The sequence below is a fragment of the Lissotriton vulgaris genome, chromosome 2_1 (assembly GCF_964263255.1).
Source record: "Lissotriton vulgaris chromosome 2_1, aLisVul1.2, whole genome shotgun sequence".
NCBI classification, from domain to species: domain Eukaryota; kingdom Metazoa; phylum Chordata; class Amphibia; order Caudata; family Salamandridae; genus Lissotriton; species Lissotriton vulgaris.
The window spans coordinates 1,211,862,120-1,211,876,883 of NC_141687.1; the positions used below are offsets into that span (position 1 = coordinate 1,211,862,120).

Here is a 14,764-nt window from a genome sequence, read left to right on the forward strand (position 1 = left end):
CTCGAAGAGCCCTACCCTGAAAGCTATTAGCTGGAATGTGGCAGGCTTAAATAACAAGTTGGACGCCCCGGACTGGGTGGCGCTCATTGAGCCCCACGCAGTCTGCGCATTCCAAGAAACGTGGTGTGTGGAACCAAGGCACAAAGTAGTATACGCTACCTTCTGCGTCCCGGCAGGTGTTTCAGTATCAGGAAGAGGGCGCCCATTTGGAGGTCTCCTAGTCTGGGTTGATATATCTTTAGGATGGGGAGTACACCACCATCCCCAAAAATCACCAGATTTGTTGTGGCTCACAGTAAAATGCCCAAACAAAGCCGAGAAGCTGGAGATCTTTAACATTTATACACGAGGGGTTTCAGGTAGGGCCTCGTCACCAACCCTCATGGCTCTGGAAGCAGCCCTGGGGGAATGTTGTGGAGACTCCCTAATTTTGGTTATGGGAGACTTTAACTGCACATTTGAGCCCTTGATGGCCGACGAATCTTTAGACCTGCATGATGAAGATTCAAGGAGAGGCGTTCCGTCCCTCGATCTTCCGATTGTCAAAAGATGGACTCCCAGAATCGTCCAATTGAATTCCCTTACACTAGAGTATGGCTTGAGAGCAGCCAATGGGAGAACACGGTCAGACCTAGAGGGGGCACACACGTATAACAGGGTGGGCCACTCATCTAGGATAGACTATATTCTTTTAAACTTTCCTCTGTGGGCCCACATGGAGGACATGATAGTTCTGCCTTCTTTGGAAAGTGACCATAATGCACTCTCATTATCACTAACATACTGGTGGAGGGATAGCGGCTCATCTCGTGGAGCTCATGACGCTTCTGAGCTGAGGTCATTGGGGGGGGTGGTCCCCTCAAATTGCCTCAGACGCCTAAAATGGGACAAAGTGGCTATCGACGAAGAAAAACTGACCTGTATCAGAGCCGTTATTACTGCAGCTTGTGAACTTCTGGAAAGTCACCCTCCCAGCCCGCACAAGATTTCAGCCATGTTTAGCGAGGTTTCGACGTCGATTGGGGACCTGTTCATGGTCAAATTAAATAACAAGGGAAATAAAAACCATGACAAACGACAGGGTAAATCAGGCTGGTACTCATCGGCGTGCCGTGCTGGAAAGAGAGCCCTAATTACGGCAGTAAAAAGTGGTGATGCAACAGCAATAGCTACCAAACGTAAGTTCTACAAATCTGTGTTAAAGGCAGCCAGGAGAGACTGGGAAGATGCCTTCTGGCAGGAACTTCGTGTAGCCAGCGAAGAAAAGAATGCTAAAGGTTTTTGGGACTTGTTGCGAAAGAAACACAGACCTATGGATACTGTCATCACCTGCAACATAACCGAAGATCTGTGGCATTCACACTTCTCAAAACTTTATACAGCATCTACTGTAGAAGCGATGGACTTCCCACTACCACAGATTCATCGAGGTGATGGGAGCTATGAGGAGAGCCTATTCACCAGGAAAGAGGTTGAAATTGCCATAAAATCTCTGGTCCCCCGCAAAGCAGCTGGTCCAGATGGCCTCCCTGGCGACCTTCTCCGTATGGACACAGGCGAATGGGGTATGCTAATTGCATCGCTACTGAACGCAGCTATGGCAGGGGCCCCTCTCCCAGCTTCTTGGATGGCAGCTGAGGTGGTCCCTCTGCACAAGAAAGGCTCAAGAGACGACCCAGCAAATTATAGGCCGATCAGCCTGATAGATTGTTCGCAGAAAGTGGCGGGTAAGGTCCTCTTATCCAGGGTTCAGCAGTGGGCAGACGAGAATAAGATACTCTCGGACTTCCAGGCCGGGTTCAGAGCCGGTACAGGAACAATAGAACAATCGCTAAGGCTGCTCATGATTCACTGGAAGGTCGTTACGATTGGGAAGGGCACTCTATACCTGGCCTTCATTGACCTCCGGACGGCTTTTGATTTGGTGCCCAGAAACAACCTATGGAAAGTACTGTGTGATCTCGGTATGCCACCCTACTTGCTTCACTTGATCATGAGGTTCCATGAAAACAACTATGCCCAAATACGCTGGGGGCCAAATGGACAAAAGACCTCAAGAATAGAGGTGAACAGAGGTGTGCGGCAGGGCTGCGTTCTTGCTCCAACCCTATTCTCCCTTTATGTAAATGGGGTGGTGGACTTCCTGACCCAGATTCCAGCAGACGCCCCCCGTCTGGCAGGTCGCTTAATTCCTACTCTGCTCTTTGCCGACGACACTTTACTTTTGTCAAAATCTCCAATGGGCCTCCAGCAGCTTCTCTCCGGTTTTGACAACTTCTGTAAGCAGAGAGGTCTCTGTATTAATACAGATAAAACCAAGTACCTCATCTTGAACCCCCCACAAAAACTCGGCCCCCCTCCGACACTGGGGTCCGTTGCACTGGAAAGGACCAAGATTTTCGACTACCTGGGTATTCGCTTGGTGGACTCCATGAAATGGGATTGTCATTTGATTAAAATGCTGTTGAGTTTGAAAAGAGTGACTGGGGCCCTGTTGAAAGAGCAGAGAGCCGCATCTTCTAGACCAATAGCGGCAGTAATGGACATTTATTCGGCCAGAGGAGTGAGTGCAGCACTTTATGGGGCAGAGCTTTGGGGGATGTCTAACACGAAAGAGCTAACCCGAGCCGAGAATGCCTTCCTGAGAAGCCTAATGTCCCTCGGACCATCTGTCCCTATCCTACCCCTGCAACTGGACATGGGCTGTAGGGCGATCGAAGATCAAGCGAAGTTACGCCCCCTGTTACTGTGGGCCCGCATCTGGAGAGTACCTGAGCTCTCGAGTTATGCGGATGGCCTACGGGAGATAATTAAATCCACAGGTTGGGCAAAGATAAAATGGCTAAGGCACATCAAGGCTCTACTTGCCAACCTGGGGCTGGAAGAAGCATGGCACCAACAGTCGGCCCCGCCTAAATCTAAGTTAAAACAACTCTATTGGGCATGGGTGGCAAACAAAAGAAACTCCTCTTCAGTGACCTGCAAGTCGACCAGAAATTTCCTGGAATCTAAAGATGTCCCCACCAGAGAACTGTACCTGGACATTATCTCTGCCCCCTGGGAAAGATCCTTATATTTTAAATTTAGAGTAGGTCTTCTCCCAGTAATGGAGCTCACAAGCCACTGGAAAATTCCTTACCAGACTGCTCTGTGGTGTCCTTTCTGCCCACAGCGCCGTGAATCAGTCCCTCATCTGTTATTTGAGTGCCCTGCCTACAAGGTTCCTCGTATGAAATGGATTAAACCAATGTGTCTTACCTTGGGCACCAGACATTGCAATGTGGCACTTAGAATATTACTTACAGACACTCGTTCATTCTTCGCATGCGCCACCTCGAAATATTTAGGGTGGGCATGGCGGATACGGTCAAAAAGACTTAGGCAAATTGTTTAATCATGATTTTAAAACTTATGGTCTGTTTTTGGCCTATCTTTTTTAGTTAATTTAATTAACTCCCCCTCTAGAAATTGTAGGAAAAAACGTTGAGTCCTAGTATGTATGGGGTTTTTTATGCTTTTTATCTAGTAATGTTTAAAAATTAAATTTACCATGTATGTACGCTTTTTAAGATATTTTTTTATGTCGAAATAAAGCCTATTTGACTTGACAATGACAAATGACTAGTAGTGAAGGAAAGAGAGAATTAAATGGGATAAAATTTAACCCAAGGGATGAAGCAATTGAGTAGACAGTTAGGCAAGGACAAGTAGAGGTGACATAGGCTGTACAATGAAAAGGTATCAGGAATTGACAAAGCAACGTATAAGGAAAAGAGAGTGAACAAGCCTGAAGGTAGATAGGTAGCTAGCTAGCTAGCTAGGTAGGTAGATAGATAGACCAGCATACAGCATGATCGAGAACAGCAGTTTAGAGGAAAAGATAGATAAATGACAGGTAGCTACACATACAGACAGACATACAGACAGACAGATGAGGGAACGTGGAGATATATAGTGAGAGAAAGAGACAGGGTGCGGAGAGAGAATAAGAAAGTCAGGCAAGGAGGAAGCCTGCTTTCTCTCACTGTGGTTGGTGATGAGCACGGGTCCACCGTGAGATACTGATGACAAAAATGTGAAGCAAGATCACCTCATTTACTTCATGTACTGGAGGCAGCATGAGATATTTAGGGATTCCTTTCACACACTGCTTGCTTTTCAGACTCCTTTTTCTTGAAAAATGCATCTCCGGGTTTGTGAACCAATGAACAAGGCTCGGGTGAAGGGTTTCACTGATGGACCCCTTGAAGTAGCGATATGACAAGCTCTCTCTCGCTTATGCTAAATTAATGTAATGGCTTTATTAAATAGAATCACCAACAATCATATTCTGAATTTGGGTCAAGAAATAACAGTAATCAGCGGTTAGAACTGGTGACAGATAATTACATCCAGTTTAGTGGAAAGCAAAGATGGGCAGTGGAGCGCAGATACTCAGGTACTTCACACCTGTGGGAGTAACGAAGCCCATGTTGCTTAGGAACAGGCGTGCGACAAAAAGTAATCCCTGGGGAGATTCCCCAATCCCACCTGAGCGAACCACCTATCTCCGGGTCTCCTGTACATGTTCAGACAATAGTTCTTTGGTCTAGAGTGCTGTCAGGTCAGGACAAGATATACAGGGATTGTGTTGAACACCCTCATTGGTTTTCATACTTCTCTCTGTCACTCTAGATTTGTGGTAAAGCGTGCAGATGTCTCCCAGGACGCACCGGCTGTGAACATTTCACTTCTTCCCCCCCCCATGCGCCCATCCACATCCTCGAGGATGTCTTGGCGAACCTAAGGGGGCAACTACCGACAATACGCTGTCAATCTGTCCGATAAGATACTAGCAACGTGAGGTAGCCCATCCATCAACAAGGTTAAATCTGAATTACCCCTGCATTTTCCGGCTCTCCCGCCACCTCCAAACAGTTGGAGAAGTCTTTAGTGTGACCTTAAGTGTAATACAAATAAACAGAATAACAACATATACCATACTCCGAATCAAGCCTGCAACATCCATTTGTAGTCTCTGTTCACTCCCACCCTTACATCAAGTAGCTTCTATATCCATTTTTAGTCCTACACGAAGCTATAACTCATGCAGAGTGGTTGACGGAGAGTTAGTACCTGGTCTCTTCCCTGTACCACTGGAACTCTGCTAGGGGCACCGCCGAAGCTTCACAGCGCAGGATGCCCTTCTGACCAACTGAGGCTCCTGTGTTCTTAGCGACCGAGATATATGGCGGGTCTGCAGAGAAAGACAAGATGACAGGTTGCAGATCTTAAAATTGTAGCTTCTCCCAATGCAAGTGCAAATTTCTTTTAGAATCACAGCCTTGCTGAAAATATCCTGATAACAGGTTGGCAGTGGCATAAACACAAAATGATGTGGCCCTTGTGCAGAATGTGAGAGAATGGCCCTGAGTTTCCCATTTCTCACAGACATCCATTGCCTTGGGCTGAATGGGAGCCCCATAAAGGGCTGAGTCCCCCTACATCACACGGGCTGCCGGGCATGTGTTACACCACTACAGCCCAGTGAGGGTGGGTGAGCTCCACGTGCAGTCCCCGTCCTTCCAAATTGATTAACATAGTGATTGAAGATGCCCCCTAGGTACCAGTACTGGATTTGAGCCAGGAGGCCACACAGACATTTATTTTAGAGGGCACTTTGCATCTGTCTCGTGGGGTGCAGTACACTTTCCAGAGCCTAAAAGCAAACTTTTAGTGTGTTGCAAACACGTGATTCCTTGTTGCAGAATTACAACCTGCAGGTTAATAATTACAAAATCTAATGTGTACGAAGACAATTTCCCATAGAGAGAGAATGGTTACATTCCTTTGATATAACTGACCCCCCCAAAGTCCTCAGGAACCACATATGGAGAACCCCACATGCATTTGAAGCTTCTTTTGACGCCTGGACATTTCTATCATAAAATCTCTATGTTGCACAGCTAACACTACCTGACAACATTAGCATTCGGTGTGGATACACCGAGAGACAGTGGCGGGGAGGATCGCTGGTGAATGAGACAACAACAATGGCATAGTAGGTCAATTTCACATATTATATGTGTATACATGGGAGTGTAGAGGTTGTGTAATGTCCGGCCAGGTGGGAATGGCGTACACGCGTGTCACAGGGTTTAGATTTGAGAATCAGGTGATGTTGTTGTCTAGTCGGTCTATTGTATTCTGTATGCTTTCATAAATATAGTAAACTGGAAAATATGACTAGACTGATCATAGCTGAGGGCTGGATTGGGGTGCTGACAATAGAAAATAGACGATTATCCAGGAGTGCAGAGCTATTACTGGAGAGTACCTGTATGCCCGACCAAAAGATTTTACTGACTCTGTTTCATAAAGCGAATTGATAATGTGCTCTATTACTACAATCATGCTGTTTAAGCAATTGAGAGCACTTAATACAGTCAGCCACATCTAAAGTATTGCTTCCGTTACAATATTTGAAAGTTGCAGTGAATTAATGGCCCACTCAAGTGGTGAAAGTGGGCTGCGATAAGTGGTGGGAAGTGAGTGGTGGCCTTCTAAGAAAAATGTAGTGCACCAATATATTTTTTTAACCAATTTAGAACTGCTGGATATTACTTGAATCAACTCACCAAGGCCACAACCTTCACTGAGAAAGTGTGCTAAGGGGTCATGAGCACATTGAAAATATTTTCAATGTGGATCTGATGAACACGAGCATTTGATGGATGACACTGAAAACTGAAATCCTCTTTCTATTGACAGACAGTGATATTCATCTGGTGTGCATTGCACACTTTCATTGGAGCGTGCAGTGGACAAAGAGGAGCGATGTGATAGTCCAAGACAGGTAGCAAAGACTGAATAGAGTCACTTTACTGGATTAAGAAGGAAAATGAAAATAAATGAGGGACTTGGATCTCCTTAGCACCTCTCAGTAGCCTCTATTTTGACACACATACATTTTGCCCTCTCTTTCATCCCCCTTTTCTGTTTAAAGTGAGCAAAATTAGAATCCCGGCGGCAAAACTGTCCAAAGAAGAAACCCTGGGCATATTATCAAGGGGGTTTATCTCCGCTTTTGTCTCCTTAGTGAAACTGGGATTATTGTGAGAGTGGCACAACAGCTAACAAAAGCTTTGCAGGAAGTTTTTCCAGTAACAAGTGGTTTGGTGCAAGCGTTCTACTGCTTAGTGAACGATTTGATGATTTTCCTTCCAGAAGGGATAAAACTTTTGCCTTTTAAAACTTCACCACCTTCTAAAAGATCCTACAGTTTGTGGAGTTTCTTTAATCCCCCAGTCAATTGTAAGAATTGTGGATGCCTCTACGTTCGCCTTTCTAATTTCCATACTGTGGCTTGATTCATCTATCACTCAAATTCCTTCTATGTATTCCCCCAGCTTTCACATAAAAAACATTTTGAAATTTCTGCACAGGCTCTGTAGCAGGGGAACCACAAAGCTGTGCGGAGGCCACTGATCCAGTTCATGGACACAGGGATCATGTCATGGCTTAAACATCTGTTAGCAAATGTACTTTTGGCCTCCAGACCCTTAGATTATTTGTCTAAAATGTAATTTTTTCCGTTACTATTGATAAGAATTTGCTAATCCTGTGCAGTTGGTTCTTCAGCACCGACTAACTAGAGCCACATTTGCCTATCCCAATCAATTAATCAGTAGTACAATCTGATTCTGAGGTAGAGGCACTTACAGTTTACTGTGACATTGACCCGCCGTACGACAGGGGCTGACACCTCATTGGCTGCGATGCACTCGTAGAGCCCCGACTGCTCCCTGCTGATGGAATTGATTTCCAGGTACTCATCTTCAATCACAAAAGATCGACCTACCGAAGACAGAAAGTAGAGAACAACATGCACATTAGACTGTGAAACCCCAAAGTCTCTCCGCCCATTTGAATGAGTGACCAGGCAATGTTAATGCTAATATATTTTTTGCTTGTCAAAGACTTCTAGCACCACTTTTTATAGTATGCCCACTCTAGTATGTTTCACATGCAATGCTTGGAATAAAGGGGCCATAGTTTTTTTACAGCATGAGCCATAAACCTCACCCGTACAAGTGAAAAAATTGGCATCTAAAACAAGCGCACACTAACTTGGATTTATCAATTTTGACATATTTTCGAAAAGATATGATAGATATTAAGACCAAATGCAAGTGACAATGCATCAGTTGATATCAAGGGATAACATCTTTAACAGGTAGTTGACATAACTTCCTTTTAAGGTCTCGGCTAGCGTAGGTTGCGCACATGTGCAGTCTCGCCAGCGAGACTTAATGACTCTGAATAGCGAGGGTAAACCCCGCCTCTCTTCTCCATTGGCTGGCCTCATCAACGACGGCCAGCCATTGGAAAAGAGGTCTCATTTATGTCATTGTCTCGCTCTAAGCCCCGTCTTTTTCGGATTGGGGGTGTGTTTTTTAGGTTTGTTCTACCCTCTTCTCCATTGGCTGGAATGCTAAACAACAAGTCAAAAACACACCCGTTGTTTACATTCCAGCCAATAGAGAAGAGGGGAGAAATAAAAGCACGCCCCCCAGTCTGCAAAGGATGGGGCTTAGTGACTAATGGCGAGCGCTCGAGCGCTTGATTATGTATTTAATCCAGGACTATTTCAACTGAAAAAAATATCAATGCTTTAATGGGAAAGTTTTGCCTGCAAAAACAAAACAAACTATTGCCGAATGTATTTGCTTTGCTGGGAGGAATATTGTATGGGGGAAAAAGTAGGAAACAATCAACATTGCTGAGAAACAATAGACTGAACCCTTCATCAATAAGGAAAGGAAAGTTGGTAAGTGTGCATCAACATATCACGATTAACACACACTTGATGTTTTTTTGTAAAAGTACGCCCTGTATCCAAAGAAAGTCTGACCAGAGCATCCCAAATCGGGGGGGGGCTTCTAAGATGCACACAAGGTGGCCGTGGCTGCCCCCTGCCTGACGTCGCGATGAGGCTCTCAGGCTCCTCCCGGTGTGGCAGCGGATGGTGTCGCTGCTGCTGAGCAACAAGTAACTGGAGCCGAGGCCCGGGTTATCTCAAAGCCGAGAGAAGCTGCAACCTCTCGGCCACTGCAGGGCGAGGAGAGGCCCCAGCTGAACGTGCAGTCCCGGGGGGACCCGGGCACGCACTGCCTGCAGCGCCCCGAGGGGAGGCGGCCGGCAGCAGAAGGTGATCTGGGGATGGAGGGGTCTGTGTTATCCTCCTGCCTGAGGAAGGCCGCTCGGCTTCCAGTCTGTGGAAGATCCGCGCGTCTCCCTGTGGTCGAGTGTCTCCTTCTGTGTCTTTCTGTTGCCGGGGGTAGGAGGGAAGTCGTTTGATCAGCAGGCACTTGAATCGGGAGCAAGAAACATGCCCGAAGGCGCTTGTTTACTAACATTCCTGCCACCTTACCCACACGCTTCTTGCTGCGGGTTGGAGTGAGGGTTTTCTGGGAAAGGATGCGGCGCAGATGTGCACAGAAGTTTTTCCTATGTGATATCTCGGCACTACAGTGAAATCAATAGCAATGCTCAAATTATTAAGTTGTCTTTGCCACTGTGCTTGTACTGACTGAAATATGTGTGTAATACAGCAAGTCATTCTGTATTACCCAGTTTCTGTGTTGCGGGCACAGTGCGGCGTGGATGGTGCTCTGTGATACACAGAAGTTACTGCGGTGTACTTTATCACAGGTATGAAACTATTAGAGGGATAGGTGTACGTCTACCGTAATGGAGTACGCCGTTACAGGGCAGATGTAAATCATGCAGAGTGTGCCTATCCATTGTGGTACAGTATAGCAACGTTACAGTAAATATTGTGGTTTGCAGGGCATTAGCACACAAAATAATATTTATTATCCCATAGGCGTCAGTGCAGAATAGCTGCAGCCCAAGAGCACACTATGCTAGTATGAGACATAGTTTCATGCAAAGCAGTGTGAAAGAATATAGCATTATAATTCTTCAAAGGATCAGTACTTCTTGGCTCTGACAGATCCCACTAGATCCTAAGTGTGTTGATGAAAAGAATATATAGCATGTCATGGTGCAGTTTGATAAAGAGAAGTATCACACAGTGGTAATGGGAAAATCCTCATTGAACTGTAGTTTAACACAGGGCCTTCATTTAGCATGGAAGGCCGCCAATATAGAGGGGCGCAGTGAGCTGTGTGATTAAGTTATTGCCAACAGCAGCACCCCGTCATCTTGCTTCAGCCTTGTCCATGTGTGCACGTTTCTGTCTGATTTTCCAGTTTAAAGTGGTTCCTCCCATCAGACTCTGCAGTCATGGGCCCTTCATTGAGATTTTTTTGAGTAATTGTGCCTTATTTTCAATAAGAGTTCATACTGAATTTATAGTAGCAAAATAAATATACTTGTCGAAAAAATGCACCTATGCGAATTAGACCCATGGTGCTTCCACATCATTCATCCACCTGCACCTATCTATTCATATGTCAATCTGCCCATCGGCTAACCATGAGTTCAGCTTGTAAACCCACCCTTCCACCTGGCCTGCCTGCCCAAGTGTCCACCCACGCATCTTTCATCTATTCACCCTCCATCTAATCTGAGGAGGCAGCATATGCAACCAGTGGCATGTGTAAACATAAAACAAATGCCATTTGCATTGCCAATAGCTCTAACTTTAACAAAGACAAGACCATTGCATTGTAAATGCTTGTTTTAACATCTTGTCAAAAGATGAACTTCATGAGAGTTATAGCATTTCAATTGAGGCATATTAGAAATTTAAAAGACTGATGCCAAATAATCTGGGACAGCCACATGTGATAAAGCCAATCACAGCCCTCCCAGAGAATGAAGACACCATGATGTGAGCGACCTCGTGGTACAACTAGAAGTCAAATGCCACCAGTAGGGCGGAACAGCCATTACAACGCGGGGATTACCCCGCACTGCCATTACAACGCAAGGATTACAACGAAAGTCGTTACAACGACTTTCGCTGGAGGGCGCTGTTGGATAGGGAACAGTTTAATTTTCTATCCAACACCTTCCCCACTGTCAACGTGGGCTGGAGTTGGAATAGAAAATTAAACTATTCCACTATCCAGCACCCTCCAGCGAAAGTCGTTGTAACGACTTTCGTTGTAATCCCCGCGTTGTAATGACATGCAGGGTAAAAGCCTGCGTTGTAATACCATACAACCCCAGTAGGCCATACATCACCCAAAGTTAGCCTAAATTCCACATCAAAGTCATTTTAGATTTTAACTTGACAGCACGTGCTAATAAAATCGTGCCCAACACATTTATTGTGCCCAACTTCCAAAGTAAAACCCTCTGTGACTAAATCAAAGAGACAGGTGGGTGGGAAATTGCTGCTTTGTGCAGCTGATGGCTGTGAGCTGAACAAACAGGGCTGCTGGAAGTCCTGACCCATCCTTTAAGAGAACCCTTTCACCAAGGTAAATCTAGAGTCTACTGTCAAAGAGAGGGGTGACCAGGCTCTGTACAGAAAACCGTGAAATTTGGCTACTTATGGAAGGGGGAAATATGGACCAAATTGTTCAAACCCTGGCTCTTCCTTGATACTCCTCAGTACGGCTATATTGAGAATGCCATTGTTGATGCATAGGGTTCTTAGTAGACGAGATACCTCCTCAATGCTTTAGATTCGTGAACTATTGACATTGTGCAAGTGCCATCATAAGAAGCGGGTCAAGACTGATTTGCATAAGGCTGGGTCTGAACTGGGGTGACGAATTGAGCTAAATAACGATGATGGTTTCAACCCAAATCTGTGACTGGGGGTGAGTGTCTGAAAAGTTTCAGTGCTTCGTCCATCATCTCCTTGTGTTTGCACCGTAAGATACCCATCATCAATACAATTGTGGCCTTCCTTAAATCATTTAAAGAATTCAGTCTCTGGTTTCAAGATGATATTTTTCCCTTTCATAATATCTTTTCGAAAATAAGACCTATATGCTGTGTCTTTCACTTTGTACATCAGCCCGCAGATAAGAATGCATAAAGTGAAGGAATGGGTCAGGCCTCTACAGAAACTGTGTTGCTTGGAGTGCCATTTCCACTTGGATCCGCCACTGGAGATCAGTTGGGTGACTGGAGCATAGTTTATCAAATCTGATGGCATTTCACTTGCTTTCGAAAAGAGTGCCTCTCCTCACCATTCCTCTTTCATTCCCCTACTGTATATGGAATATCTCACTCTGCACCATTTCACTCCCAGCACACCCCTGCCCTCGACATAAAGAAGGGACAATGTGGCTCGGGGACGCGCCCCAATGGGACTGTACATGGTCTCTGACGCAGGTAATTGCAACAGCGAAATCGTGTTATTTACCTCTCTCTCTTGCCAAAAGATGTTCTTTAAACCGTAAACACCTGCGATGTTTCAATTGATTTTAACTTAATCGATAAAAAAAGCCCTGATGTTTTTACGAATCAATATCGACTAGTTGAAAACATAACAGGGGTGTCCAATCACATATTTCTGCAAATAACCACAATTATGACAGTGATTCCAACGTTCTTTTATCTAGACACTCATTGAACAGGAACTCGCCTTGTCAGGCAATCCTTTGTCATCACATAGCTTGTACATTGACAATAATTCCCTTGCCGAGGTACAAAGGAACGGAAAATGTATATGTGTGCGAGTGACAGTATATGTTTTTGACGCACTACAGTACAAACTCGATCACTTACTGCAAATAAATACTTACCTTCAACTCTAAACGCTATGAGATTGAAGGCTGTCAACACATGTATGCATTAAAGGGTAGGCTAAAATGTGTTTTCCATTAATACGCATAATGTTTGCCTAGCTACATTATAATTTCAGAGCCTTACATAACAGGATGCATTCTAAGGAAAAGTGCACCAGGAATCAAGGTTTCTCGATACTTTATGTAGAGTTGCTGCAGTTAAGGGTCGAAAGCGGAGACTTTCTACCTCCCTGTCAGGATAAAAACATTGAGAGAGGAGAAGGGAGGGATGGTGGAAAGAACAGAGTTGATACAGAGGGAATGAGAGATAGGGGATTGGAGAGATGGAAGGAGATGAGACAACAATAAAGAGTAGGAGAGAGAGAGGAGAAGAGGTGGTAACAAACCACAGAATTTGACGTAGAGGGGTGGGATAAAAGAAAATGGGCTATGGCGTGAAGAGGTACGCTGGCTCAATGCAGATTCAAACGCCTGTTTTTGGTTTGTTTTTGAGGCGTCTAGAATTTTTACATATAACTCAGAACTTGTCTTAATTAGTGCTTTAACTTTAGATAGCTAAAGTCGGGAAGAGAGAGGAGTAAACCTCACTCAGTGTTTCAGACTTATGCTGTCTGCATTACAAGCATTCATTTGGAGACATTCTGAGGTATATAAATTAACTTTAGACGTCACAAAGGAAAAAAAACAGGAGAGATGCTGGGCTCAGTGCTGAGCCAGTGGAGTTCTTCATGATACAGCTCCTGGCAGTGGCGACCCATCCTTAATGGCGGGTGAGCCCACTCCACCACCTTTTTTCAAATGTTATGAGTGTCTGTCAGGCTGAACAAAGGTCTGAATGACTGAGCTGAACTTTGCTGGGCTGAAGATGTCACAGCCCTGTGGGAGTGATCTCCACAGGACGGCAAAGTGCTTAATTCATCAACCTCATGCCGAGGGGAAGTGCCACTAATAGTGTTGGACCTCAGCGCTTCAGTTTTAAACCCTCACGGCTGAGTGGGGAAATGGCGGTTACAATGTTGTTTTTACAACAAAGTTCCATTACCACGTGGTCGTTACAATGACCGCGTTGTTAGTACGCAATACCCTTACATTGCAAGTCATTAGAATGGCTTGCTGTAGGGGGCGCTGAGGTATTGGATATGAAATCCAACACCTTCCCTGCTGTTGCGCAAACTGGAATAGGAATAGTAAATAATACTATTTCTAAGTCCAGCGTGCCCCCTACAGCAAGTCGTTGTAATGACTTGCAATGTAAGGGTATTGCATACTAACAACGCGGTTGTTGTAATGACCGCGTTGTAAAAGTACGCGTTGTAATAGCATGCAATGTAACATGCTATATTCGGCTGAGTGTCTTATGGTAAGATTCATCACAGAGTGGGGTCAACTGTCACACAGTCTCAACCAACTCTGTTACGTTAGGAACTGTCACCTCCTGTCATTGGCTGATAGTCAGAGGCTAGAGCTTTGTGGACGCCAGACTGATGGCCGTGCGAGCTTGGCCAAGTGCCAGAACCTAAACAGGTTGCAAAAAACCTAGGGGTACGCCTCGATCGAGAGCTTTCTTTTAAACAACATGGTAACTGGGTGGTTGGCCAATGTTTCCATGTTATTGGACTTTTACGAAAAGTTTCTCCAATACTACCGGACTCCACAAGGAAAACTCTGGTACAGGCATTAGTATTGAGTCGCCTGGATTATTGCAATGGACTCCTGCTGTCGGCCAATGAAGGTGTCCTAGCAAAACTCCAGGTGATACAAAATACTGCAGCGAGGCTAGTATTGAATGCCCCTCCAAGAACGTCATCGAAACCCCTCCTGGATAAATTACATTGGCTCTCAGTCCGTAAGAGGATCAATTTTAAGACTTGCTTCTTGATCCACAAGAGCCGACATGGATGTGGGCCTTCCTATTGGAAGGATAAATTCATCCCATATAATCCTACCCGATCTCTCAGGTCAAGCAGCCAACTTTTATTGAGAGTACCAACCACAAAGAAGGTCAGACAAGGGGGCAAAGCTTTATCGGTTGTCGGACCCACCTGGTG

At 45.2% G+C, this 14,764-nt stretch overlaps 1 protein-coding gene across 2 annotated transcripts in view; it reads right to left on the reverse strand.

The window, feature by feature from the left end:
* The window catches only part of LOC147732399 (opioid-binding protein/cell adhesion molecule-like), a 2,769,197-nt gene that overhangs the window by 70,470 nt on the left and 2,683,963 nt on the right, over nucleotides 1-14,764 (reverse strand). For both annotated transcript variants that reach the window (XM_086956934.1, XM_086956933.1), the window contains 2 exons: nucleotides 7,702-7,836; nucleotides 5,116-5,236 (listed from right to left, as the gene is read on the reverse strand). In XM_086956934.1, the coding sequence (XP_086813060.1) occupies nucleotides 5,116-5,236; nucleotides 7,702-7,836 (256 nt within the window). The remainder of the gene's footprint in view (nucleotides 1-5,115; nucleotides 5,237-7,701; nucleotides 7,837-14,764) is intronic.